The 27001-nt window shown below is 38.1% G+C and overlaps 1 protein-coding gene across 1 annotated transcript; it reads left to right on the plus strand.

Annotated features, from left to right (window-relative positions):
* The first annotated feature begins 1305 nt into the window (after window positions 1-1305).
* On the plus strand, window positions 1306-20076 carry SC5D (sterol-C5-desaturase). Its single transcript, XM_044666409.1, has 5 exons — window positions 1306-1359; window positions 12999-13216; window positions 14383-14515; window positions 17621-17721; window positions 18513-20076. The coding sequence occupies exons 2-5, from the start codon at window positions 13007-13009 to the stop codon at window positions 18966-18968; spliced, it is 900 nt and encodes a 299-aa protein (XP_044522344.1). The 5' UTR covers window positions 1306-1359; window positions 12999-13006; the 3' UTR covers window positions 18969-20076.
* The last annotated feature ends 6925 nt before the right edge of the window (window positions 20077-27001 follow it).

The following is a 27001-nucleotide window of genomic DNA, read 5'->3' on the forward strand; positions in this document are numbered from 1 at the left end:
AGTCTGTTCAACAACTAGCAGTCACTCAAGATACATTTATTAAGTACCTACTCTGTCCCAAGTGCTGAAGATATAAAGAAGGGAAAAAAGACATCCCTGCCTCTATTCTCAAGGAGCTCAATAGTCTAATGAGTGGAGGGAGGAAAAAAGTTGTAAAAACAAAAATTCAACTATGAACAAACAAGATATAGATAGGGTAAATTGGAGCTAGTATAGAGGAAAGGCACTAAGATTAAGGAGGACTGGGAAACATCTCTTGAAGAAGGTTTAGCTGAACCTTTAGCTGAAACTGAGAGAAAGCTAGAGAAGACAGGAGAGACTGAAGGAGAAAGAACGAGGCATAAGAGATGGCCAGTGAAAACACCCTTGTATCTGGAACATCAAGAATAGGATCACCGAACTACAGAGTAAGGTGTAAAAAGATGGAAAGATGAAGGAGAGGGGCAGCAGATATGAAAGGCTTTGTACTCCATAGGATTTTACTTAGACTCTGGAGGAGCCACTGGAGTTTGTTTTGGGCACCTGGATCATGGAGAGGTCAAGGTCAGCCCTGTTCACGCTTTGGGAAGTTCAATTTGACTGCTGAATAGAGACGAAGTTTAGTTTCCAACTGCACCAAACAGGTTTTTTTTTGTTGTTGTTTGTTTGTTTGTTCGTTTGTTTTTTGTTTTTTTGGAAGGGTGCTTTCCATTTGTGGAGTTGTGTTAAATTAGGATCATAGGTCTGGCTGAAAGGGATCTCAGAGATTACACTTCATTTTCCAGATGAGGAATCTGAGATCCAGGGGGAGGAAACAACCTTCCCAGGATAATCTATTAAGTGGTTAAGTGGTCAGGGGCTGGGGCAGGATTCGAACCCAGCGGACCACTCTAAACAACCCCTCCTCAAGCTTCCTGGGGGAAGTCGCCACCAAAGGTCTAGAAAAAGAGGACAGGTCAAAAAGGTCTAAAAGCATCTCTCAGGCAGCAAGAGGGGTGGGAGATGTGGGTGGGTACCGGATTAGCATCAGATTCAACCAATACTGAAGCTCGTAACGAGGCTCCGCCCTCTCCACTCGCCAGCGCCCATGTCCTGAAAAGGAACACGACGGGTCTCTAGCGCGCGGCCGTCACATGACGCCAATGACTTTGCTTCTACTGGTCGCGCGATTCGCCGTCATATCAGCCTATGCCCCCTTCCCCTGATTGGTTGGCGCGAGCTCCTTGCCGTCCCCTTTCCCCGCCTTCCTTCCTCGTTCCCCAGGTAACCCAGGCCCGGGAACTGCCTCAGCAGCCAGCCGATTGATCTCTAGAGGCACAGCCGCTCCTGATCCGAACCAAGTTTGAGAGCCGGCGGCCTGGACCTTCTCCAGGAGGAAAGGTGCACTTATGGGGTGTGCGTGGGGAGCTGGGAGGGACTTTGGTAAGGTAGAACTCTCAGGAAATTGGGAACTGGATTTGGAGAGGAGGAAATTTTTCCGAGCCGGAGGGAAAGAACGGAGCCTTGGGATTGGGGTGTTTCGGGGAGGGGGCGGGGGCTCCCCTGGAAATGGAGCCCGGGCTGATCGGGGCGAACTCCGCCCTTCCGAAGGGGAATGCTGGGGGCGTGGACAGGAGTAGTTTCTCAGGCTCCTCTGGGCAAAGCTTTTCCCCTCGAAACCTGCTGGGACTCATCCAGAGGATCCTTTAGAGCGAACTGTCAGAACCGAGAAAGGCTCAGAATGTCCCGCTCCTGGGGGACACTTGGTTCCCATGCCTTTGAGGAAAGAGGGTGGGAAAATGACAGCCGAAAACTGACAGCACCTGAAGTTTGGCTGAGCGCTTCTTGGGCATCGCCCCGTGTAGTTACCTTACCTTATTTTGGAAAGGGTTTTATTGGAAGCCCTCGCTTACTGTAATTCGTCGTTCAGTCAGTTCGACACTTCCCTTGGCCAAGATACTATAGTGGCTTGCCATTTCCTTCTCCAGTTTATTTTACAGAGGAAACTGAGGCAAATGGGGTTGAGTGACTTGCCTGGCTTCCCTTAGCTAATGTCAGAGGACAGGATTTGAACTCAGGAAGATGAGTATTTCTGACTCCAAGCCTGCACCACTTAGCTGCCCTAGGGTGAAGATAAAAATTAAAATAATAAAATTGAGACTCAAATGCCCTGAGCCCACCTGAGTAAAACGTGGAGGTAATTACAAGTTTTATTGTTGTTCAGTCTTTTAGGTCTTTGGGATTTTTTTGGTAAAGATCCTTGGAATAGTTTGCCATTTCCTTCAGCTTATTGTACAAATGAGGAATATGAGGCAAACAGGGTTAAGTCCAGCCTAGTAAGTATCTGAGGGTTGAACTCGGGGCTCTCCTAACTCCAGGCCTGGCTCTATCCATTGTGCCACTTGGGGCCAAGGATTAAAGCCTAATGGCCATTGGATGATATAGCCTAAATACCACACCGACCACTTAGAATTTCTATATATTCCATACCCAAAGCTTAGGGCAAGTGTCTGGCACATGGTAGGCATATAATAAATGTTAACTGAGTTGAATTATTGAATATATAATGTACATGGAAAAGGAGAAATTGAGGTGTTTTTTTCTGACTTTAAAGTTCTGGCTGTAAGAACCTGGGCACATCTATAGCCATGAAAAGTTTTTTATATAAAACTTTACAAATAAAATCACATTTTAACGTAAATTTTTGTTTGGTAATACCATTTTCCAAGAACTTTTAGAGGAAAAGACAGTAAAATTGAATAATAGAGTAAATAACATTTTCATTCCATGTTTACACTTTAGCCTTAAAAATAGCTGTCTTTGAAAAGAAATAGATATGCATACAAATATATGTCTATGTGATGTATACATTAGAAATTCCTTTCACTTCTGCTGGTGGACACTTCTCTGCTTAGAATGTCTTTAAGCACAGAAAAGTTAATTGCCTTCCCCCCCCTCCTGGTTTTGAGGCTAGCTTTGTATTCACTATAGCTCAACTGTATCTATACATTTATATACATGTTGGGGTGTGTGCATGAGTATATATAAGTGTATATATACATATAATTTTTCCAAAGATACTTTACATATATATCCTTGCATATACATATATCCATACATATTTATATGTATATTTAGTGTCATGGATAGAACTGATAGAATACTGGACATAAAGCTAGGGAGGGATAGAGTGGGAAACAAATATTTATTAAGCTAATAAATTTTAGCTAGAAAACTTCATTTACTGGGTTTTATATAACAATCTTGATTTTATCTACTCTGAGTCAATGAAAAACCTCTGCAATGAACTGAAAATAATTTCTCCCCCTCTGAACTATAGGTTCTTTTCAGTGTTTAAAGAAGTTAAGGATTTGTGGATTGGAGGTATCAGCTAACATTCCTTTACTTAAAACTAATAATAGGGAGCTAATTGGTGACTCAGTGGATTGAGAGCCAGGCCTAGGGATGGGAGGGTACTAGATTCAAATGTGGCCTCTGATACTTCCTTAGCTGTGTGGCCCTAGGCAAGTCACTTAACACCTATTGCCTAGCCCTTATTGCTCTTTTGCCTTAGAACCAATACAGAGTATTGAATCTAAGAGAGAAGGTAAGGGCTTAAAAAAAAAACAACTAATAATAATAGTCAGCAATTGTATTAGACTCTTAAAATTTGTAAAGCACTTATCTCAACTAGGTGGCACAGTAGATAGAGAGCTAGACTAGGTATCATCTTCCTGAGTTCAAATTTGGCCTCAGACAATAACTCTGTTACCCTGGAGAAGTCGCTTATCCCTGTTTGCCTCAGTTTTCTCATCTGTAAAATGAGCTGGAGAAGGAAATGGCAAACCACTTCATTATCTTTGCCAAGAAAACCCCAAATGAGTCAGAAAGGGTCTGACACAACTGAAATGACTGAACAACAAGGTACTTGAACATTGAGAAAATCAAATATTGATTTTTGATATTTTGTATGTGATTCTATTCTGTAGTTGCTTGAACCATGTCTGAGAGAAGTTCAGAAGTTCATGGGTTCAGAAATTCAGTTTTCCCTCTCTGAGTTTAAAATTTATTTGTCCTATAAATCATCTGAACTCAAAGAAATACATTATCTTTATATGGCCTTACATAGTCATGTATAATTAAGGGAGATCTATTACCTTACTAACAAATCAGGTGCCAAGAAATCTGTTATCTCTGTTCAACTAATGAACAGATGGACTTGTCAATTGACCTTTCCTGATAGGATGGAAGGAAGGGTTGTTGTTAGCCCCAAATGTCCTGCCAATCATATTTTTTCCACCTATAATACTTCATACTTTGTAACCAGTCATATTGTTTTCCATCTGTGATGCTTCCTGTTCTTTGTTCTCCTGTTCTTTGTTCTCCGGTACTTCTCAAAACTATATTAAGCCTAGTAAGCTCTATTTAGTGGTCTTTTGGATTTTTGAAAGGCCGAGAGACTCTTTTTATTAATAGTTGCTAGCTATACCCATAAATCCAACATTCTTGGAACTTTGTGCTTCAGTTTACCTTAATTTTCAAATATGACAATATTATTTTGTTTGAGCCTGACTAGTAATCCAAGAGGTGAAATCTTAAAGGTATTGTCCCTATTTTAGAAGTTAAGGACATTCTAAGCTTAAAGCATCTTGGTTCCTGATCTGATCCTTGAAAGAAGCTGTCTCCCAGCTATCCCTTCCTATTAATCTCTGTACCTAGTGCTTTCTCTCTTCCTCTTTCTCCCTTCCTCAATTTGCAGTGTATTCTTATTTGTATAATATAGCAGACTATCAGTTCCTTGATGCCAAGGATTCTAATTTTTTTCTTTATGTCTCCAGTATTTGGCACATTACTTTGCATAAATAATAACTGCTTGGGAAATTGAATTTCATAGGAAAATTAGAAAATAGGTACTATTCAAGGTTTTAATACAGGCGAATGCCTGGATATGACAAGAATAGTTTACAGACCTAATGAGAATTTTCTTCTTTCTTTATTGCTTATGTCACTTCCTGTTTATTCTCCCTTTCTCTTTTTTTCTTTTCTTTAATAAAGCTTACTGTTAAAACTTTTTAAAGGATCAATTTACACTTTTAAAAAGTTATTCATTAGACATATATTATACACTTAGTCTGTGCAAAGCTCTGGAAATATTTTATTAGCTCACTATCCTATTCTCCACAATGGCTCTTCCAAATCTTTCAATCCCTCTTGAAACCTTTCATGGATCCCTCTTCTCCCACTCTCTCAGCTGAGAACCTTGTCTGATATTTTATTGAAAAAATTGAAGCCATTCCCAGGGGAACTCCCTCTTTTTGTATCACTCTGATTGTCTTCTGCTACAATTTCATCTATCATCTGTGTCAGACAAAGAGGTGGCCCTACTCTTTGCCAAGGTGATCCCTTCTACCTGCATAAGCAATCCAATTCCATCTCATCTCCAGCAGATTGCTTCTACTGTCAGGCAAAGGGGATAATTTAGAGCAAAGTCTTATAATGTAAAAAAAAAAATGGTAAAGTATATTGGCCCCAGTTTATGTAGCACCTTAAATGCCAAGGACCATTGGAGGTCAATTATTCCTGATCAGCCAGGAGAGCGGAGAGTTCATTTCCTGTTGGCAATTTGTCTATGCCTGAAGGAGGTGACTTACCTTTCCTGATACCTGGAAGTTTCTGTGGTCCAGCTACTGAGAGATTCCTAAGATCCTGTCCATTCCTGACTCCAGTTGCCATCTACCAGGGATCTTGTGACCTCCTGATTCCTGAGAGGTTTCCTGACTGAATTTGTGTGTGTGCCCCTGATAAATCTCTGTCTTTAGAGAAGAGGCCTGCAGCTATCTTAGGCTCTGCCTAAGAGCCTGAGCTAAATGAGAGTTCAAACTCTCTTTCTACTCTGATGAACTTTTACTGTGTCTACAATTTATTTGAGGACCATAGTTACGGTAGATTATATAGAAGGGATTTTTAGTTAGAGAGAGCAGATTTAAGCAGCTTGAAGACCTAAAGAAGATTCCGTGAGGAATCCGTAGAAGTTGGGTGAAGAATCTAGATCAGTGGTTTTCCAAACACCGAAGTACAAGGGTTTAAAAAAAAAAAGTTTGTAACATAAACAAAACTATGATACTCATCTAATGCAAAATCAATCTTATCTAAAAAATTATAGCAATGTAGAAAAAGAAAAAATTACAATAAACACAATGTAGCATAAGCTTTTACAAAAAACACAATCTATATGACCAAAAAAATAAACTTATGCAAAATACTTTAAAAAAACCAAGCTAAACAATTCAAAACAAACTCTTTCTATACTAAATGCTATTGCTATTACATCAAACCAAAACTTTCTTCAGAGAACTTTAAATTAAGCATTTTATCTTGTGAAGCTAAGGTTTTCAACTCATTTTAACTATGCACAGACCTTTTTACATAACCTGTACATATATAGACAAATACTTACATATCTGTATATATTTACATATATGTACAAAATAGTAAAACTTCTGCATAACAACAACTATAAACATTAAATTTACATCTTACATATATTTATGTACTATACAAACCTTTTATATACACATATTCACATGTATACATATATTTCTTTATATGTATATTTCCTATATTGCAATTATGCTATCCCTATTTTACAAGTATGTACATATATTACAAAGCTATATATTTTACAAGTATGTACATATATTACATGTGTGTGTAATATGTGCTGTATGTTCCTACTTGAATCTGTGTATTGATCCCTGTATGTTTCCTGATGTTACCTAAGTAGAATATTTCAGTCAGACCTTCTATCTAGGTAAGATCTCATTGAATCTAATATGTATAACTACTTTATTGCTCTGTCAACCACTTCATAAATATGCATTTATCTACATGGATATAGTATCAAATAAAATCTTATAGTAGTTATTGAAACATGTATCCTCTATGTGCTCTTTACATGGAAATATACTTACCATTTCTTCAGTTCTTCCTCTTCTCATCTTGCCTAATGGTTCTGTTCTTTTTTTCTCTTCTTGTGTATCTATGTAATGTTGCATGTGACTATTTTGGAAAGGTAGTATGTTTACTGACACATATATCTCATTGTCTGCAGTCCATTCCTCATCTGATCTTCTTCTCTGCAGATTCCCGTACAGTCTTTGCTATCTTTTCAGCATCGGGTCTTCTGCTTCTGCCTGCTATTCCTTCCTGTTGCTAAGATCTGCTTCCATGGTTTTCCTCTGGGCTGCTTTCATTCTCTTCCACTGGATTTGTCCCCTCATGAGCTTTCTGACTGTAGTCTATATTTGCCTGTAGTCTTTATTTTTGCCTGATGAATCTTTCAGCTTCCTTCTAAGTAAATGCTTTCTATCTCTTCTTCTCCTGCTTCTCCTTCTCCTTCCTTTATTTCTATATTTCCTTCGTCCCTATTTTGTCTGCTTGCTATTTTGACATGGGAACAATGAATCCAAGCTTCTCTTTCTAAGATTTTTTTGATGAAGGTGTGGTTAAAATAACTGCAAATGGTCTGACCCAACTTTCTTCTGTTGCAGATGTTTTTGCAAAGTTTTTTTACGTAGACTAAATCTCCTGGTTTTATGTTATGTAAGGAAAAATCCAAAGGTCCAAATTGAACTAACACACCCAAATCATGTAGTTCTCTTATCCTGTTTTGCAAAGGTGTAATATAAGAATTTGCATGTCTCCTCCTAGCACTGAGACATAATCTGTGCTGTAAGTATTTGCCTGTAAAGGTGGATGACCAAACAGCATTTCATATGGAGAAATATGTAAATCTGCACAAGGCCAAGTACAAACATAGAACAAAGCTAAAGATAGAATTTCTGGACACTTTAAATGAGTCTCCGTACAAAGCTTTCCAACCATTTTTTTTTATCTCTCTGTTTAATCTTTCTACTTGTCCAGAGCTCTGTGGATGATATGGGACATGAAATTTAGCTGTTATTCCTAGGTTCTCATAAACCTTCTGTAATATTTCTTGTGTAAAATGAGTCCCCAAATCTGAATCTATGGTAACAGGGGTTCCATATCTAGGAATTACTTCCTTTAGCAATATATTTACTACAAATCCTGCTGTGTTTGTAGCAAATGGAAAAGCCTCTGACCATCGTGCCAATCTTTTCACCAATACCAAGCAATACTTGAATTTCCCTGCTTTGGGCATAGTTATATAGTCTATCTGCAAATTTTCAAACAAGAGTAGACTAGTGGTCTTCTTCCTAACCCTTTTTTTCTAAATGCTCCTTGACTGAATTTTTGACAGACATAACAGCTATTACAGACTCTATTTGCAACTGTGGTTATTCCTGCGGTGATCCATGTTCTCTTAATACTATCCACCAAGGCTTGGGTGCCAAAGTATCCTTTACTATGGATGGAATTATGTATATGGTAATAGACTTCTTTTGGCAAGATTGGCTTTCCAGTGTCTGACAACCAGATGTTATTTACTTTTCTTGCTCCAAACTTTTCCTGTCATGTTTGAATCTCAGAGTTTTTATAAGCCTTTGTTAGATCAGCTGTATTATAGACAGATTCATAACAGAAGCAGGGGCTTGTCTAGCAGCATATTTGGCTGTCATATTCACTTTATAATTCCCTTTAGACACTGAATCTTTCCCAAAGCCATGTGCTCTACAGTGAATTATAGCTATTTGCTTTTGTTTCTTGATAGCCTCTAGCAATTCAGCTATAATTTCTGCATGAGTTATCTGCTTTCCCCAGATATTATAAACCCACAGTTTTTCCAAATTGACCCCGTTGCATGACATGTGGAGAATACATATTTAGAGTCAGTATATAGAATTGAGAGAAGTCAGCTTTATACATAACTAAAACTAAAACAGTGGATGAAGTGGGGGGTGATCATGAGAAGGTGTGTATATTTTAGAGAAGACAACAAAAAAAAAACCTTAAAACTTTAGAAGTTGAAGGATCGGGCAGCTGGGTAGCTCAGTGGAGTGAGAGTCAGGCCTAGAGACAGGAGGTCCTAGGTTCAAACCCGGCCTCAGTCACTTCCCAGCTGTGTGACCCTGGGCAAGTCACTTGACCCCCATTGCCCACCCTTACCACTCTTCCACGTATGAGACAATACACCGAAGTACAAGGGTTTAAAAAAAATTAAAAAAAAAAAAAGAAGTGGAAGGATGAAAGAATGAAGAAAACTGTACAAAGCATAAAGGAAATAATAGTGCAGTGTCACTGAAGTCAAATAAAGGAATTATCTACAGCAGAGATGTCCACATGTCCCACGACACTCTTTGTGTGCAGCCCAAACTAGATTAAAATGTAACTTAAGACATATTTAACAAAACCAACAAAAATCAGTAAAGGGAAGCTGATATTAATATGTGTGTTTCTAAGTCAATATGCAGCCCACAGGGATCCTTATATATACCATTTCATATCCCTGTTTCTGTTTGAATTTGACACCATTGCTCTTACAGTATCACAAGCCAAAGAAAATATAAGAACTTGAATTATTTAAATGCCTTTGAAGTTGGTGGTAAAGGGGTCATTAATGATATTAAGAGTAGAGTCAAAAGGAGTTGTTGGGAGAAGGTAGCTGGATCAGTAGACAGAGTGCCAGACCTAGATTTGGGAAGACCTGGGTTCAAATGTGACCTCAGATAATTCCTAGCTTCATGACCCTGGTCAAGTTACTTAGTCTTGATTGCCTAGTTCTTACCTTTTTGTCTTAGTTGTTAGTAAGACCGAAAGTAAGGGTTATTTAGAAAGAAAGGATAAGCAGTTTTAAGGATCATCTAGATGGCTTTGTAGATTGAGAGCCAGGCCAAGAGACAGAAGGTCCTGGGTTCAAATCTGGCCTTACACACTTCCTAGCTGTGTGACTCTGGACAAAGCACTTAACACCATTTACCTATATCTTACCACTCTTCTGCCTTGGAACCAATACTTGGTATGAATTCTAAGAAAGAAGGTGTTTGTTTTTTTAAAAGAAGTTGTTAGGAAACAAACTGGATTACAAGGCAGTGAAAACAAGAGTTATACAACTTTGGAAGGTTGAGTAATGAAGAGAGGAGAGAGAAATAATGAATTGTTTGGTTGGGAGTGAGTAATGTATATCAAAGGAGGTTGCCAATGAGACAAGGAAATATTAAAGATGCTTGAGATGGAGAGAATGATTGATAAAGCTAAGTTATTGAGAACTAGGAAGAGAGGCTATCAAAGATATAAAGGAGTTAGCTTTGGTCAGGAAAAGGCCGATCTCCTCTGAAATTGTAGGATTGAATATTGAAGGATAAAGGATGGCATAAATTTAAAGGTTTAGGAAAGTTCACATTAGATGGCTCAGTAAAGTAGGAGATCATCACCTGCAGAAAATGAGTGGGGAAGAGTTGGATTTAGGGGTTGAGAAAAGAGGTTTGAAAAAATGACTTCAAGGAATAAGATGAATAGGTTTGCCATACAGTGGTGTAAGCTTACTTTTTTTTTTTAATTTTATGAGTTTGTAATGGATCCAGTCAGCACAGTTCTGACTACTTCTCTGGTATCATAAAAAGTAGCAACTGGTGATTTCCCCAATATTGAGTAGAAGAACAAGTAATCCAATAGTGGAGGACAATATGTATTTGAGTTGTTTAACTGTAAGGTCAAGACGAAAAGAAAAGGAGCAACTGGGTAATACAGTGGATGGATCACCAAACCTGGCGTCAGGAGGAGTTAGGTTGAAATCTGGTCCCAGATACTTCCTACCTGTGTGACTCTGAGCAAGTCACTTAACCCCAATTGCCTAGCCTTTGCTTCTCTTCTGTCTTAGAACTAATATTAAAAGAGAAAGTAAGGGTTTAAAATAAAAAAGATTAAAAGAAAGTAAGTTCAGAATAGGAGAAACGGTCCAGGAGAATAGAGAAGGAGGAATTGAATATCACAATGAGGATAAATAAGTTTAAGAGGTGTGAAAGAGGGAAAGACCAGGAGATTGTGGCAGATAGGATGTATTTGGTTCAAGGTTATGGAGGAGAAACAGTTTTGGCCTGTGGCAAGGTTTAAGGAGTGACTCTTCCTTGTAGGCAGTTAAAGTGTAGTAGAGTTGTAACTAAAGAAGACTGATGAAATAGGGGGCCATATTAATTAAGTGTGTGACTGCTTAATGGCTAAAAAAATAGGTAAACTACATCAAGTGAATAGTTTAGGCCTCAAGTATGAGGGCAGGGTAGTTGAAGGAAAAGACTTTATTTAGGCCAAAAGCCTCTGATATGTGCCTAGTGATGACCTATGTATCTGTTAAACTAGCTAAGCTTAGTTTGGAGAGTCCATCACTAGATTGTTTGCTGGGTGATTAATTTTTTTCAGCTGTTACCACTTGCAGAGAGTTGTAGAGGAATTGCAATCTGCATAAGTAGAGGAAAACCCCATGCTGACAAAATAATAAATCCTTGAAGTATATATAACATATATAAGGCACTATGCTTGGTGCCTGACATTCCAGAATGTAAGGGTTTTAAAAAAAAAAGTAATGGGCATTAAACTATAACTAGGTTAGTAGAGATAAAAAGGAGGGTACTGATCAGGAAGACATTTTACAAACAGAGTGGGACAGAACTACTTAGGTGAATAAATTTGAAGGGAGAAGAAAAAAGCCAAGATGACACAGGTTTTCAACCCTGTGTAAATGGGAGAATTGTGGTGCCATTAATCAAAATAAAGAGGAAGAAAAGTTGGTTCAAGTATGTGGGGAATGGTAGAAGGTGGTGAATTAAGTTTTAAACATTTCTATCTCCCTCCTGCCCTCCACCCCCAAAACTAAAATTTTCACATTTAAGTCACACTTCCATATGGTTCTCAGTTGACTTGTAGGAAGGTTACATTTTAACTTAATTTAAATTTAACAGTAATTTTCAAGTCTCATCAAAATTAATGAAACATGAATTTGCTTGCATTGCACCTGATAGTCTAATCCAGTACAAAGATTACCATTATATAATATTTGATATATGTATACTGTGCTATACTAGGAGTTATCTTTAGCCTCTCGGGTAGCATTGATTGTTTTAATCCAATGTAAAGATTCATGTTAAAATCATATTTGTGGAAATATGAAGTAATAGACAACTACAGACAGCTTTCAAGTAGTCCAACAACCCTTCCCACATTTAGCCTTAACTGTTGGTACTTATAACAGACAAGAAAGGAGGGTTTGTAGCCTGAATTGTATTAGCAATGCAATGGGATGTTCTGTTTTGAATAAAATTTATCCTTTCCTAGAATCTGATTGTATTTTGTGCACAGAATGGATGAGATATAGTATCAAGTAGCAACTTTTTGAAGAGCTGAATTAAAACATATTAAGTCACTAATTTACAAAGAGGTTGTGTCTCAAAGTTCTGTAAGTTGGTTGTTTAAGACTTAGCCTGCATTTTCCAGTGTTGTGACTATGATTAGGTGCCCAAAGTCCATTTAAGGCCTACAAGCATATTTTCTATTATTTACCTGAACTGTGGTTCTCTCTGATAGTATTATAGAATTTTTATTAGTATTTATAATATTAATTCTATTCAAAAACATGGGTCACTATACACACATATATTTATATACTTATGATGTGTGTATATATGTATAATTGAGGATTGTGGGGTTTTTTTTGCTCCTACCTTCATAGCAAGAGAAGTGACTTTGCCCCAACCTAGGAAGCAAAAGCAAGGACTCTTGCCCCTTCTGATTGGCCACAGCACTATTAGAGCCTTTGATGACAGAGGTCCTGCTTCTATAAACAAAGGCTATGTTTTCAAAACCAAAAAATTGTACTTTTAGAATTTATGCTACTGAAATAAGAGTGTCCCACACTGAAGCTGAAAGAATCCACTGCTAGAACGCAGCCTTAAAGGGAATTTGACTGTTGGCAGAAGGGTCTCCAAATTGAGTGGCATGAATTTAAATTCAGTTCCTTCAGCAGCAATAACTCTGGTGCTTGTCCTGTGTTTGAAGTGCTTATAAAAGTTATCAGTTATTCTAATGATTCTTATTTTGGAAATATAAGCCTTTTTATCTGTGTCATTCAGGTACCACAATGGATCTTGTACTGAATGCTGCAGATTATTATTTTTTCACACCATATGTATATCCAAGTACATGGCCGGAGGACGAAATCATCCGACAATCTCTCAGTCTCCTAGTTGTAACAAATCTTGGTGCTTATTTTTTATATTTCTTTTTTGCAACTCTGAGCTATTATTTTATCTTTGATCACTCATTGAAGAAACATCCACTATTTTTAGAGGTAAGCATCTTTATCTTCCTATATACCATATATCAGTGAAAGTATAGGATGGGAGGAATTACTTACAGCCTGCAAATGCTAATTATGTTCTTTAGTATATATCCTTAAGCAGGACAATGGAGACTAGTTAGTTTTATTATTATCTATCATTTATAAAGTGCTTTAAAGTTTGTAGAGTACCTTACAATTATTAATTTACTTAATCCTCACAGCAACTTTGGGAGGTAAGTGATATTATTATACCCATTTACATATGAGGGAAATGAGAAAGATAGATGAAATGACTTGTCTAGCATCACATAGTTAGTAAGTATCTGAGGCAGGATTTGAATTCAAGTCTTCCTAACAGGAACTGCTAGGTGGCACAGTAAATAGTCTCAAGTTTGGAGTTAGGAAGACCCATCTTCCTGAATTCAAATCTGGCCTCAGTTACTTACTATCTAAGTGACCCTGGGCAAGTCACTTAATCCTATTTGCCTCAGTTTCCTCATTTGTAAAATGAGCTGGAGAAGGAAATGGCAAACCACTTCAATATCTCTGCCAAGAAAAACCCAAAATGGCGTCACAAAGAGTCAGACATGACTGAAATGAGTGAACAACTTCCCCATTCCAGTCTACTGTGCCATCTAGCTGCCTTATAGAATTTAGAATTTTAAAAATTGTTTTTGATCAGTTTCATATATCAGTTCCCTTGTTTTTAGTTACCACAGGGTTAGAATTACAAACATTAAGGGACTGGTATGATGGAGCTGGTGGAAGGAAAATTTTGGTTGTATTCATTGCACTTTCCTGAAATGATACAGTCCAGTAGGAATATTTTAAGGAAGAAAATGCCTCTGAGAAATTAAAATTAACAAGGAATATGGGTTAAGGAAATGTCTTTTCTTTGCTCTTTTCTCTCTTTCTTCCTCTCTTCTTCTCTCTTTCTCTTCTCCCTTCTTTTTCTTCTTTCTCCCTCCTCTCTTTCTAATCCCTCCTCTCCTTCCTCTCTCCTTCTTCCAACACAAGCATTAAATGGTTTGGGCTAAAAATCAATAAAATGATGCTAGTAAGAGGGATCTTTAAATCACAATTAGAAGTAGTTATATATCTACATTACTTTAAATTATGCATTTTGAAAACAAATAATGAATCCAGTTTTAAAGTATTGAAACTCTCTATTTCAGAACCAAGTATATCGAGAGATTATGTGTACTGTCAAGGCACTGCCTTGGATTAGTATTCCCACAGTTGGATTTTTTCTGGCAGAGATCAGAGGTTACAGCAAACTGTATGACCGCATAGAAGATTCACCATATGGTGAGTAAATAATTTGAGTGTCAAGAATAGAGAAGTCCAAATATAGATCAGTGTCTTCCAGAAGCTAAATCACCTCCTAAGCATAACCTTTGTTAATTCAAATGAGACTTTCTTAAGAAAAATAGCAAAGTCATCAAACCTGAAATTATTTAAATGGAAAATATACCAAGTGTCACTGCAGACACTATGTAGAATTCCTACTAAATCTTTGTTTTCTTTCTAAATAGTTATTTCTAAATGGTTATTAAGTTGCATAAAGAGACCTGATGCTTGAGTAAAAGGTTCTGAAAGCTGATGAAAGGCCTAGGTTAATCTAGATATTTTGTATAGAAAATTATGAGAAATAAAAAATATTTGCACTTAGCAACACTTTCAAGAAGCAAATTGCATGTGTATAATAGAAAAATATTCAGAGGTAGTCTCTGGACATGAGGACCTTTTAATCTAGGTAGTTGTTAAGGGGACATAACAGGCATAATATAAAAGTTTGTCAAAGCAGTACTTGGTTTAAATACCAAAGTAGTGGATTATAAAATAGCTCCCTTAAAAGTTTATAGGCTGGCAAGATCACAGTAGGGTAGAATGATAAGAAAAACTTTGAAGAATGAGCAGAATTAAGCTAGGTGAACTTGATTTTATGTAGTTTATTTTTTACTGACAGAATCTGAGTCAGAGGTCAAAAGTTATCTAATTCAATCCTTTTCTGAAACATATACTCCCTAGAATATCCCCTAGAATAATAGTTGATTATCCTGCCTTTCCTTGAATATCTCCAGCAATAGAATATAAGCTTCTTGAGGGCAAGTACTGTTTCATTTTTATCTTTGTATCCCCAATACGAAGATGTTTAAAGAATGCACGTTGATCTTAACCACTTGCAAGGTAGTACAATCCATTGTTGGGTAGCCCAGTTCTTTAGAAATTCTTTATATTGAACTGAAAAATTGCTTCCCTTTAATTTCTATTCATTGGTTCTAGTTTTGTCTTTTAGAACCAAGCAGATCTTCTCCCATTTCTTTCATAAAACAACCCTTTAAAGATTGTAAGGCAGTAAACATGTTCTCCCTAATCCTCCTTTTCTTCACACTAAGATACTGCTATTTCCTTTCTTTGTTACTCATATGGCATAAATTTTAGCTATTTTTTTTACAATCTGAATCCCCATTTTCTAGATCCCCTCATTTGTCAGTTGTCCTGAAATGTGTGGCACCCAGAACCGAACATAATACTCCAAATGGGGTCTGATTAAGGATTGTCATTTTGCCTGTTTTGTGCACACTGCTTTTTCTTAAGGAAGTCTAAAAATAAATTTAGCATTTTGTCTCATATCATGAAGTTGACTTAGATAGAAGCTTCTACTCTATTTAATTCTCTGAGTCCTTTTTATATGAACCACTGGGAACAAGAAAGGAAACTGGGCTTCTAGCTCTCTGGGCCACCTCCAGTACTGAGTGACCCCACAAGGTCTTTTTCACTTGAACCCTTACTACCTGCCTTCTGGTTTTTTGGGAAGGGAGCCTTGGCAGCAGCTGTCACTCCTTGGCTTCTGTGGCTTCCCAGGACTTTTCAGGACCATTCCAAGTCTAGACTCTTTCTACTTCTCATACTTCAGAACCTTCTTTAAGGCAGATTAGGCACCACCAGCTCCAGAAGCTTTATATGGTATAATATTATTACCTGGGAGGACCTCAAATAGTCTAATCATGTGACACCCTCAATAGACTTCTCTCATACCACTGATACTGTCTATACTTATTTCTCAATGGTTATCCTATCTTAGATTACACACACCTCAGCAATTCTGAACTCCCACTGTTGTACAAATCCCATTTTCCATCCCCAGCTGCCTACAACCCTATTCCATTTGTCACAGCCCTACCCACTTCATTGCCCCTTTAGAGCTCCAGATCTGTTCACTCCTTCCCTGGAACTCAGAGAGTTCTAGCCTATAAAGCTTTTTTTGGAATACAGTTTTGTCATCTAAGACATTATACCTTCCAACTTCAGTTTTTCCTTAGGTTTGATAATTATTTATGCCCTTGAATCTATTCAAGTCATGGAAAAAAATATTTTATGTACTCAGTTGTCAATAGGAAAGTAACAAAGATTTTTAGTGAAGTTTTCAAAAAAATATTAATCTGACAGTATTAGAAGGCAGGGAGACTAATTAAGGAGCTGTTATAATAATCTAGGCATGATGTGATAAATTCATGGAAAGGAAAAGATGGATTGGAAAAAAAATTTTAAAAGGTGGCATAAGGTGAGTGGCCAAAGGCAATGGATAAAAATAAAAAGCATTCTTAGATCAAGCTATCAATTAAGCACTTACTAAAAAAATTAACATTTTTGAGTAGATTTGCATTAAAGTATCATATATCTCATGAGAGCATGGAGTGTTCAGGGAGGACTAGTTTGTCTGCTGTGAGGGCTTACCAGACTCTTTTCAGGACTGCTCATCTACCTGTAGTGTCCACCTTTCACCTGATTCTCACCTGTGACTCCAAGAATCTATAGCATGTGTAGCAGCCACACCCCAGTAAAAGCAGGTTGAGGGTAACTGGCAGGACTTAAACCCATCAGTTACTTAGGAGGATGTCTATCACAAACATATAAAGACTTTCCTCAGTGAAATAGGCAGATGGGCAGAATTTGTTCCACCTGTCAGGAAGGCAGCCAAAGCAGGCACTGTGGAACGCTTAGAATTTGGTCAACCATCAAAGAAGCCATGGTTATCCACTACATTCTGGGCCATTGCTGCCAGTCATCGTGACCTTTGTTTTGCCACTGGACTTTGATGATACTGGAAGAAAATATGAAGCTACCAACTTTGTGCAACTCTGTCTCATTTAGGTCCAATTAACTAGCAAGTCAAGACATTGCTCTGTGATATCATTTGTCCTTTTAAAAAATTAAGGGCAGACAACAATTTGAACTCTTTTAGAGAAAGGAGTTAGGGAATGAATGGAAGGATATAATTATATAGATTTCTAGAAAATTCCAAGGAGATTATTTTATAATATAGTTGGTAATTCTGCTAACCAATTATTATATGAAACTTCAAGACTTAAGTTTTAGTCTGCTCCTCTTCTTTTCTCCATTTTCTAGGTTGGCTTGGAGTCATTCTTAGTATGGTATCCTTTCTCTTCTTCACTGATATGGCGATCTACTGGATTCATCGGGGCCTTCATCATAAACTTATATATAAGGTAGAGTTATTCTAGGCAAAGTGGAAAGATTCTACTACAACTCTTTTGGCTACAACTCTTAACAAGCCCAATTTATCTTTTTGTTTTGATAAATCTATATGGCACTAGCCATTATCACATTTTCATAGATAATGAGGAAGTTTTAATGACTTTATCACAATTTTTTTTAAATCTTACCTTTCATCTTAGAATCAATACCATGTTCTAAAGCAGAACAGCAGTGAGGGCTAGACAATGGGGGGTAAGTGACTTGCTCAAGTTCATAAAACTAGGAAGTGTCTGAGGTCAGATTTGAACCCAAGACCTCCAATCTTTAGCTAGTCTCAATCACCTGAGCAGCCTAGCTGCCTTCCCATTAACACCTTTTCAGAGATAATGAGGAAATAGGCTTAGAGATCAAGTGACTAGCTCATGGGGACGTATCTGGTAGGTCTCAGATTGCCTGATCTCCCATCCAGGTTTCTTGACTTCAAGACCTCTGCTTTTACCACTATGCTGAAAAAAAGCAATCATTTTTAAGAGTTTACAAGGTTAATTTTGTTCATTAACAAGAGTTTGGATGTGATTCTCCAGAAAGGTATAATTTTGACCTATACATCTAAATTCATATTCTTGTATATAGTTTGAGCAAGTCATTTAACCCTGAATCTCATTTTCTTCATCTATAAAGTAAGAGGGCTGACCTAGAGGATCTTAAAGATCCTTTTCATCTATAAGTATATTCTATATGAAAAATTACATTTTGCAGAATAAAATTGTTTTATGATAATGGTCTCCTTTTCCTTCTGTAGCATCTACACAAGCCTCATCATGTTTGGAAGATTAGTTCTCCGTTTGCAAGTCATGCTTTCCACCCAATGGATGGCTTCCTTCAGGGAGTACCATATCATATATATCCTTTCTTCTTTCCATTACACAAAGTGGTTTATTTAACCCTCTACATCCTTGTGAATCTCTGGACAATTTCCATTCATGATGGCTCCTACCAAGTTCCAAAAATCTTAGAACCATTTATTAATGGTGCAGCCCATCACACAGATCACCACCTCTTTTTTGACTATAACTATGGCCAATATTTCACGCTGTGGGATAGAATTGGAGGTTCTTTCAAGTATCCTTCTGTTCTTAAAGGCACTGGACCAATGCATTATATGAAGAAGATAGTTGGAAAAAATGTAAATGGCCATGCAAGAAATGGTTGCCAGGATGAAGAGTTATTCAATGGAGATAATTTAAAGACTAAGTAAACTGATGCCTAGTCACTGCTAAATACCAACATCTATAAAGAAAAGAAAAACTTATTCAACAGGCATCCAAGGGATATTATCACATTGAACTCTTCTGATGTCATTTGAGTCAGCACTTTCAGGGCAGTTACAATATGATCATAGTGATGGAGGATTCTTTAAGCACCAAAATCTGTGCCCTAAAGTTCCAACACCAGATACTGAACTAAGGCCGGGTTTAAGTATTCGTTGACTACCGGAAGGGCTGTGATTCTTAAGGCCTCAAAAAATGTACAGAAAGACAATAATGAAGGATAGCAGGGTGATTGTATGTAATGTACCTTATACTCCTGTTCACTGAGGACGATTAATTTTGTAACCAAGAGCTTTTAATCTAAGGGTGGAAAACCTTATTGTGGCAGTGTTGATTGGTCTGTTAAGGGTGGGGTGACTACTTGCAGCACTTTATTTAAATGAGAATGTCTTTGTGTAATTACATTTTCTGGTATATGACATAGCAACTAAATAATGTAAGCTAATTAATAGCCAATGTAACAAGGTTTGCCATCCTCCCATACCCAGGAAACTCATTTTGGAGGACAGTGCCATATGTAAAGTTCCTAGGACTCTGTGTCTTATAGTGAAGTGAATTTAATTGTTTCCCTAAATAGAAACTACCCAGGTTTTATTTATATAACTTATCCAGGTCTAAGATTACATAAATAAAACTTTCAGGTGTTTTTAAACATTTTAAACTGTAATAATCACTTTGGTTTAATTGCTAGAATCTGAATGTACTTAAAAAGTGAAATTTGATATCTGAATAAGACTATATTTGACTACTAATTTTATATTAAATTGATGCACTGCACTTTTGATACATGTCAAAGTTACATACCTGAAATTTTCTATAAAATGGACTTCCTAAATAAATAGTCAATATGGAAGATTAATTTTGCAATTAAGTCATTCCCCCCAAAAAGATTTAGCTAAATACTGTGCATGGAAAAATAAATATTAAAAAGCTATGGTTTGCAAAAGCATTCTATGCAACAATTTGTATAAATGTCAATAAAAGTTAAACATTATTGTCAAACCAATCCAATTAAACCTCACAAGATAGCAAGGACTTCAGTGTTCTGTGTTTTTTGTGTAAACTTAGTCATAAGCAACATGAAATGTTAAAGACTTGCGCAGATGCCGATTGTTAATGCACAGGCATTTCATTTTGATTGTATTTGTTGGGTGTTTACTTGGCTGGAGTTTGAGAAGTAGAATTTAGGCTGAATCATCAGATTTTGTCTTTGGGTAAAGAAGCTTTGTTTTGTATTTAAACTTCATGAAATATGTGTGACTTCCCTTCAAATCTGAATTGGGAGATTAAGTAAATTGTAAGAGAACTGAGATTGCTGCTCTGGTTACTTTCTCAATATTCACCAACTTTGGCCAAGTGCGAAACAAGATCTCACAGTTAAGGAAAGATAGTCAAAGTTCTGTGTTGCCTGGCATTCTCTAGCTTAACAGATGAAATAGCTTCTTCCCCAGTAAGTTGTGGTAGTCCTCTTAGATTAGTCAGTAAACTTAATAGCCCTACCTATGTAGTCAGTAATTTCCAAGAGTTCCAGTGTATGTACACTGCCTTTATTAGACTATATTTCAAATAATAATTCAATTCTAGACATCAAATTTTAAGAACAGTGATAAACTAGTGAATGTCCAGAGTCCAACGAGGATGATAAAGGGCCTGAAGATCATACCCTCTAAGAATCAAACATTTATTAAGCATCTACTACTTAACAGACCAAGCAGCTAGTGTTTAGAGAGCTGGACCTGGAGGCAGGTCCTCCTGAGTTCAGATCTGGCCTCAGACACCTATTAGCTTTGTGACCTTGGGCAAGTCACTTAACCCTTTTTGAAGGTTTCTTCATCTGTAAAATGAGCTGGAGAAGAAAATGGCAAACCATTCCAGTATGTTTGCAAGAAAATCCCAAGTGCAGTCAGAGTCGAGCAAGACTGGCAACTGAACAACAGCAATATACCAGAAATATACACTATACAAAAATGAAACAGTCCCTTCCCTCAAGGACCTTATATTCCAGTAGAGGAGCCAATATCTATAGAAAGCTCTACAAGATAAAATTTAAAAAGTAAATAGGGGAAGGAAGCTAGGAACTGGGGGGATCAGGAAAGCCTTTAATGTAAAAAGTGGCATTTGATCTGATCTTTACAGGATGAGATTCTAAGAGGTAAAAATTTATCTTCAATTCTATGAAAGAAGGATTGGTCCCAAAGAGTATAACTGAGAACTTTTTTTTTTAATGCTGGGAAGTTAAATTTAGGCTTGAAATTTTAAAAAAAAGCTAACAATTTGAGGAGTTAACAGTTATCCTCTCAAGACTGCTAATGCATTTGCCTTCAGAGATATTTAAAGGAAGTCTGAATGACTAGTATGTTGTAGAGCAGTGATGATGAACCTTTTAGAGTCGGAGTGTCAGGCTACCCCTCCAGAGACTCTGTACTGTGCCCCGTCCCCCCTTTACACCACACAGGGAAGGGAGAAAGCACTCTCATTGGGCTGCTGGGCAGAGGGGTGGGGGTGTGTGAAAACATATCATCAGGCACAGTGGAGAGGGGGAGGGGAGCAGCTTCACTTGAGCCCGTCTGCCTTTCTAATAATGAAATCTGGAGGGAGGGAGTCCACCCAGAAAGGGCTCAGCATGCCATTTTTGGCATCCATGCCATTGGTTCACATCACTGTTGTGGAAGGAATAATTGTTCGTGTATGGGTTGGAGTAGATGACCTCTGAGGTTCTGTGATTCAGTGTGATTTACCTCCCATCCCTCATCTCAGACAAAGTATGAGATTTTGGGAAACTAGAAGAGCTCAGTTGATTTCTCATCCACAGATTTGGAGTCATTCCACAGATGTCCTAAAATATTTGAAGAACCAAAAGAAGGCATGTTGTAGTGGAAATAAATCAATCGACTGACAAACATTTATTAAGCACCTACCCTGCACTGAGGATACCACAGCAAAAATCAAACAGCCCCTGCCCTAGTTGATATCTATGCCTTGACACATTTGGTGCCTACTCTGTGCCTGGTGCTGACAAAAAGACAAAAGGATCATGCACTCTATTAGGAGACAGATGCAGGGATCGAGGCAGGGATGGAGACCAGACCTGTGCTGTCATTGGCATAAGGACCTTCCAGCTTCCTATCTATATAAGTATATATGTAATCAATACAAGGGAGGGAGAGAAGACACTAACAATGGAAGAAACAGGAAAGGTTTTCTATGGAAGGTTTTGCTTGTACATGTAGAAATATATACCAAATAGATCCATGACAATTGGGAAGGCACAAGCAGCTGGGATTGGAGAGGAGGCAGGGAATGTAAAATGCCTTAGTTTGTAAAAGGTGTGACATAAGCAGACTGTTGAATGAAATTGGGGCTTCTCCTACCTGAAGGAAGAGGGAGTCTAAATCCAGAGCAAAGGTCCAGAGGGCAATGAAGTAGCAGATAGGCTAATTTGGCTGAAGCATAGGAGTTATAAAACTGAGCAGTGCATAGTAACTGGAAGGATCTGAACCAGGTTGTAAAGGACTTTAAATGCCAACTGAAAGATCTTGCATTTGATCCTAGAAGTAAGGGAAGCCACTGATACCTTGTAAGTAAAGCAGTGACATGATCAGACCTATACTTAGGGAAAAACCCTTTGGCATACATGGAAAAGGACAAGACGTGGCAAGAAGCTACTATAATAATCCAAATAAGAAGGAGGAGGAGTGGGAAGGCAGCAAGTGTTAAGAACTCCTGTGTGCCAAGAACTGTGCTAAGTGCCTTATAAAAACAACTCATTTGATCCCACAACCCTGGGAGGTGGGTACTATTATCCCCATTTTCAGTTGGAAAAAAACAGAGGAAGACAGGCTAACTGAGTTGTGCAGGGTAACCACACAGCAAGGAAATTTCCGAGGCAGTTTTTGAATTCAGTTCCTTCTGATACCAGGCCAAGCATGCATCATCCATTGCACCATGCAGATCATGAGGGCCTAAACTATGTGAATGTAAATAGAGATAAAGGAATAGACACAAGACAAACAGAAACAGAATCATCAAGATCTGACAACTAGTTGGATGTTGTGGGTGAGGGAGAATGGGAAGTTAAGTCTGAGTAAGGTTGAGAACCTTGATGACTGGAAGGATAGTGATGCCCTCAACAAAAAATAGTGATGTTTGGAAAAAGGGAGGTTTTCAGGACAGAGTAATGAGTTTTATTTTGAATAATAAATAGTGGTTAATGTTGAACTATTGCTTCTTGAGCAAGAAAAGACTTGGGCTGGATCCATAGATCTAAGAATAATTGGCATAAAAATAGCCATTGAACAACCATGTGAGCTGATGAGGTCACCAAGTCAGTTTAGAGATAGTAGAAAAAGGGGCTCAAGATAGAGCCTTATAGTTCAGGGATGGGAGATGTAGGGATAATATTCAAGACTTGTCTCTGTTCAGCAGCTGGACAGCACTTCCCTCTGGAGAGTCAGAAGGCTGGCGCTTTTAGAATTTCCAAATGAAAACAGGCCTAACCCCTGTTTCTTTGAGGATATATATTTTAATATCTTCTTGATGGTTTATTAATAATATCGATCTGACTGCGAATTAATACAGATGACCTTGAACTGATTTGGAGTTAATCTTAGGCAAGAGTTGATGATTAGCCTGAGAAAACCCTCCTCAGCCAGGAATCAAGTTCAACTGTCAGAACTGGACAGTGAGAATTCTTCTTGGAGAAGATGGACTAAACTAGAATCAGTTCTTAGCAACAGGTAACTATTTTAATTTGAAAGTAACAGGAATATCTTGAGGGGGTGAGGATGAAGGATTGATGGGTGAAGATAGAGGTGAAAAGGATTAAACTAAACTAAAAACTAATTGATAAACTGCTAGGCAGATGCCCTTAGGGAAAAGCCTTAAACAGAATCCTCTCACACTGGCTTGGCAATCTTGGCCTAGTAGCTGAATTAAACTTGGCTGGTTATAGATCTCTGTTGATATTCAGAGATGACTTTCTTGATGGTTTTGAAGAATATGGTTGTTGATGATGATCCAATATAATTCAGCTTTCTGCATTGAATAATTTGACCTAAGTAACAGATCCCTAAATGAGACAGCTAACACACCTCTGTGGTGAAGCCTCTTGATTTGGCTGGAGAGCTTTTCCCCTTCCACCCTTTTCCACCCACCTAACTCACAACTGAGTCAACTTTGCCTTGAGCTGGTCTTCTATTTATAGGGGTACTCTAATGGTCTTCCACTGTCTCATGCCAACTTTGGGCAAAGAAAATAGAATCAAAAAAATTCAGGAGAATGTATTTATGAGGAGGAAGTAGTCAGTAATGTCAAATCCTGCAGACATATTGAGAAAAGGCCACCAGACTTTTCAATTAAGAGATTCATTGCCAATTTGAAAAAAAAAAAAAACAATTTCAGTTGATACCAGTAGGGAGAAGTAAATTCCCCAGTATCAAAGGCAGTTGAGACAATGTTCTTCCAATACTGGGGGAAATATTACCATCAAAAGGGGTGGTGTCAGAAAGTGAGAAGTGGGGCAAAGAAAGAAGGGGAGGAAGACACAATCCACCAAACCCTGGCTGTCTCAAATCAACAAATACTATAGTTGTAGGCTCCCTGGCCCAGGAGACTTACTGGTATCACCAGCTCTCCTATTATCAGCCTGTTTACCCAACTAAGACTATTTATATTCACATCCATGTCATGGCCATTAGTTCTTCCTGATTCAGAAGCTTCAGTTCATAAGGACTTCAGTTTTGCACCCTGGGCCAGGGATGTGTGGGCCTGAGCTGAGATGTCCAGTCAATCTCCCTGCTGTCTGTAGGCTCCTTTAAGGTTGGGAGTGAGGAATGCCTCCCTGCTGGTGAGAAACTAGAAACCAACAGGAAGTGAACCAATCTCATTTCCTGAATAAAATGGATGCCTGGTCTCACCCCCTCTGGATACAAGTGGTAGCTATCCTTCTTCTCCTCAGCCCCTTAGCCCTGGTTAAAGTTATAAATGAATATGGAAACTCTCAGAATCAAGCAAGGGGTTTATTTAAAACACAAGAGTAAACTGAGGGAAGAGGGTTAGGATCTGGAGAAGTTATTGCTATGGGTGAACGGCCAGTGCTGGCAGAGGGCCTCTGAAGGTAGGATCAGGCTGAGGGAACCGGCCCCTCAGCCAGGGATAAATCCCACTGCCCTGATGTAGAGTGGTCTACTAGCTTGACAAAAGAGGGCAATGATTTGGTTTAGGGGTATCCTGGCTAGACTAACTTAACTAATTCCTTCCCACGTTCCACAACCCACCAACCACACCTCCCAGGGTCCCAAGGGGAAATCCAGGGGGTAGCTGGATGTTTGGGTGAGGTCAAGGAAATCAGAACCCCCAGGTTGGTTCTCCAGAGAAAGTTATAGTCCCAGCTCCAACAGTCAGGTCTTGAGACAGGGACGTGCTGGGTCAAAGTTCCATTCCCCTAACTGCCAGGATTTGCCTAGGGTGACTTTGCAAATGCAAGAGATCTTGCATCAATCCTATATTACAGGAGTCACAGAAGAGGGAAGCTGAGAGACACTGACTTACTGGTCCATCCTTCTGGTCATCTCTCACTCCAGTTTACCCCCTATTATAAACAGTATCATACAAGAGAACTGCCTAGAACTTCTGAACATAGAAAATACCAATAAAAAAATACAGATCACTTCCAGAACAACAAAACTACACTGCAAACTGCAAGATACATAGTGGCTAATTTAAAAATTCCAAAGGTAAACAAATTCTGAAAGTGACCAAGAGAAAGATTTTCAAACATAAAGGAAAGGAAATTTTAATAACCCAAGTCTATTGGGCATCTATCAGGAAACACAGAAAGGAATTTAATAATGCCTCCCATAGCACAAAAGAGTTCAAGATGCAATACAAAGTGGCATACTCTGGGGGCTCCACAACAATTTCCTAATACCTCCCCCAGTTTTTTGCTTTCCTTCTAATTTTGGCTTCCTTGATTTTGTTTGTGCAAAAACTTTTAAATTTTATATAATCAAAATTATCCTTTGTACCTCTTGTGATCTTCTCTATCATTTCTTTGGTAAGAAAGTTTCCCTTATCCATAGATGCCACAGGAAGGAAAGAGGGTTAGACATAGAACTCTCCCCAATTTATATACTCTCTACATCAGCACATAATGACAGGAAGTGAGTAGGGTGCTGGGGATGTAATTTTGCTGGGGATCATAGTTTTTAGGATAACAGATTCAAATTATACATCATGAAGATCACAATGATACAAAAGAAAAGACAACTAAAAGATTTTAGAACTCAGGTTGATGCAAATGACTACTCCAGGCTTCAGAGAAGTGACTATAAGAGGTGATAGACTGAATTGAATTATACATTGTCAAACTTAGCTGGTAGGCCTGTTTGTTTTGTTTGACTGTACTCATTTCTTATAAAGTAAAGTTCTATGTGTGTGTGTGTGTGTGTGAATTGCAGACAATAGACAACAATATAAAAATGAGCAGTAATAAAGTCCCTATAAAAAAAAACTAAGGGTAAAAAAGAGGATAATACTAAGGTAATTGGGAAAAGAGATATATATTTCATTAAGAATTACAAGGCGGTGGAGCAGGGAGACCAATACAATAGAAGGGAGGAAGAGCTTGAAAACAGGTAATACTTAAATCTTACACTCACTGGAATTGTCTCAGAGAGGGAAGAACAATCAGATCCATTGGGGCAGAAAATTGTAGCATGCCCTATAGAGAAGTAGAAGGGTTATAAAAGGGCTGGTGGGGAGGGAAGCAATACAAGGGAGGGAGAGGTTGGGAAATCATTTAAAAGGCAATATATTAAGAGGGGAATAATAAGAAGGGAGGGGTGGGAAGGGGAGTAACATTAGGGAAGGAAAAGTGGGGAGACTGACTAAAAGTGAAAAGTTGGAGAGGAGGGTAAGAGGGATAAGAGAAAAGGCAGAACAAGGGAGGAAATCAAAATGG

Source organism: Gracilinanus agilis, chromosome 3 (genome assembly GCF_016433145.1).
Source record: "Gracilinanus agilis isolate LMUSP501 chromosome 3, AgileGrace, whole genome shotgun sequence".
Lineage (NCBI taxonomy): Eukaryota > Metazoa > Chordata > Mammalia > Didelphimorphia > Didelphidae > Gracilinanus > Gracilinanus agilis.

Coding starts and splice junctions, on each gene's coding strand:
- SC5D (XM_044666409.1), top strand. CDS start 13,007: ATGGATCTTGTACTGAATGCTGCAGATTATTATTTTTTCACACCATAT. Junction 13,217..14,382: donor AACATCCACTATTTTTAGAG/GTAAGCATCTTT, acceptor TCTCTATTTCAG/AACCAAGTATATCGAGAGAT. Junction 14,516..17,620: donor CATAGAAGATTCACCATATG/GTGAGTAAATAA, acceptor TCCATTTTCTAG/GTTGGCTTGGAGTCATTCTT.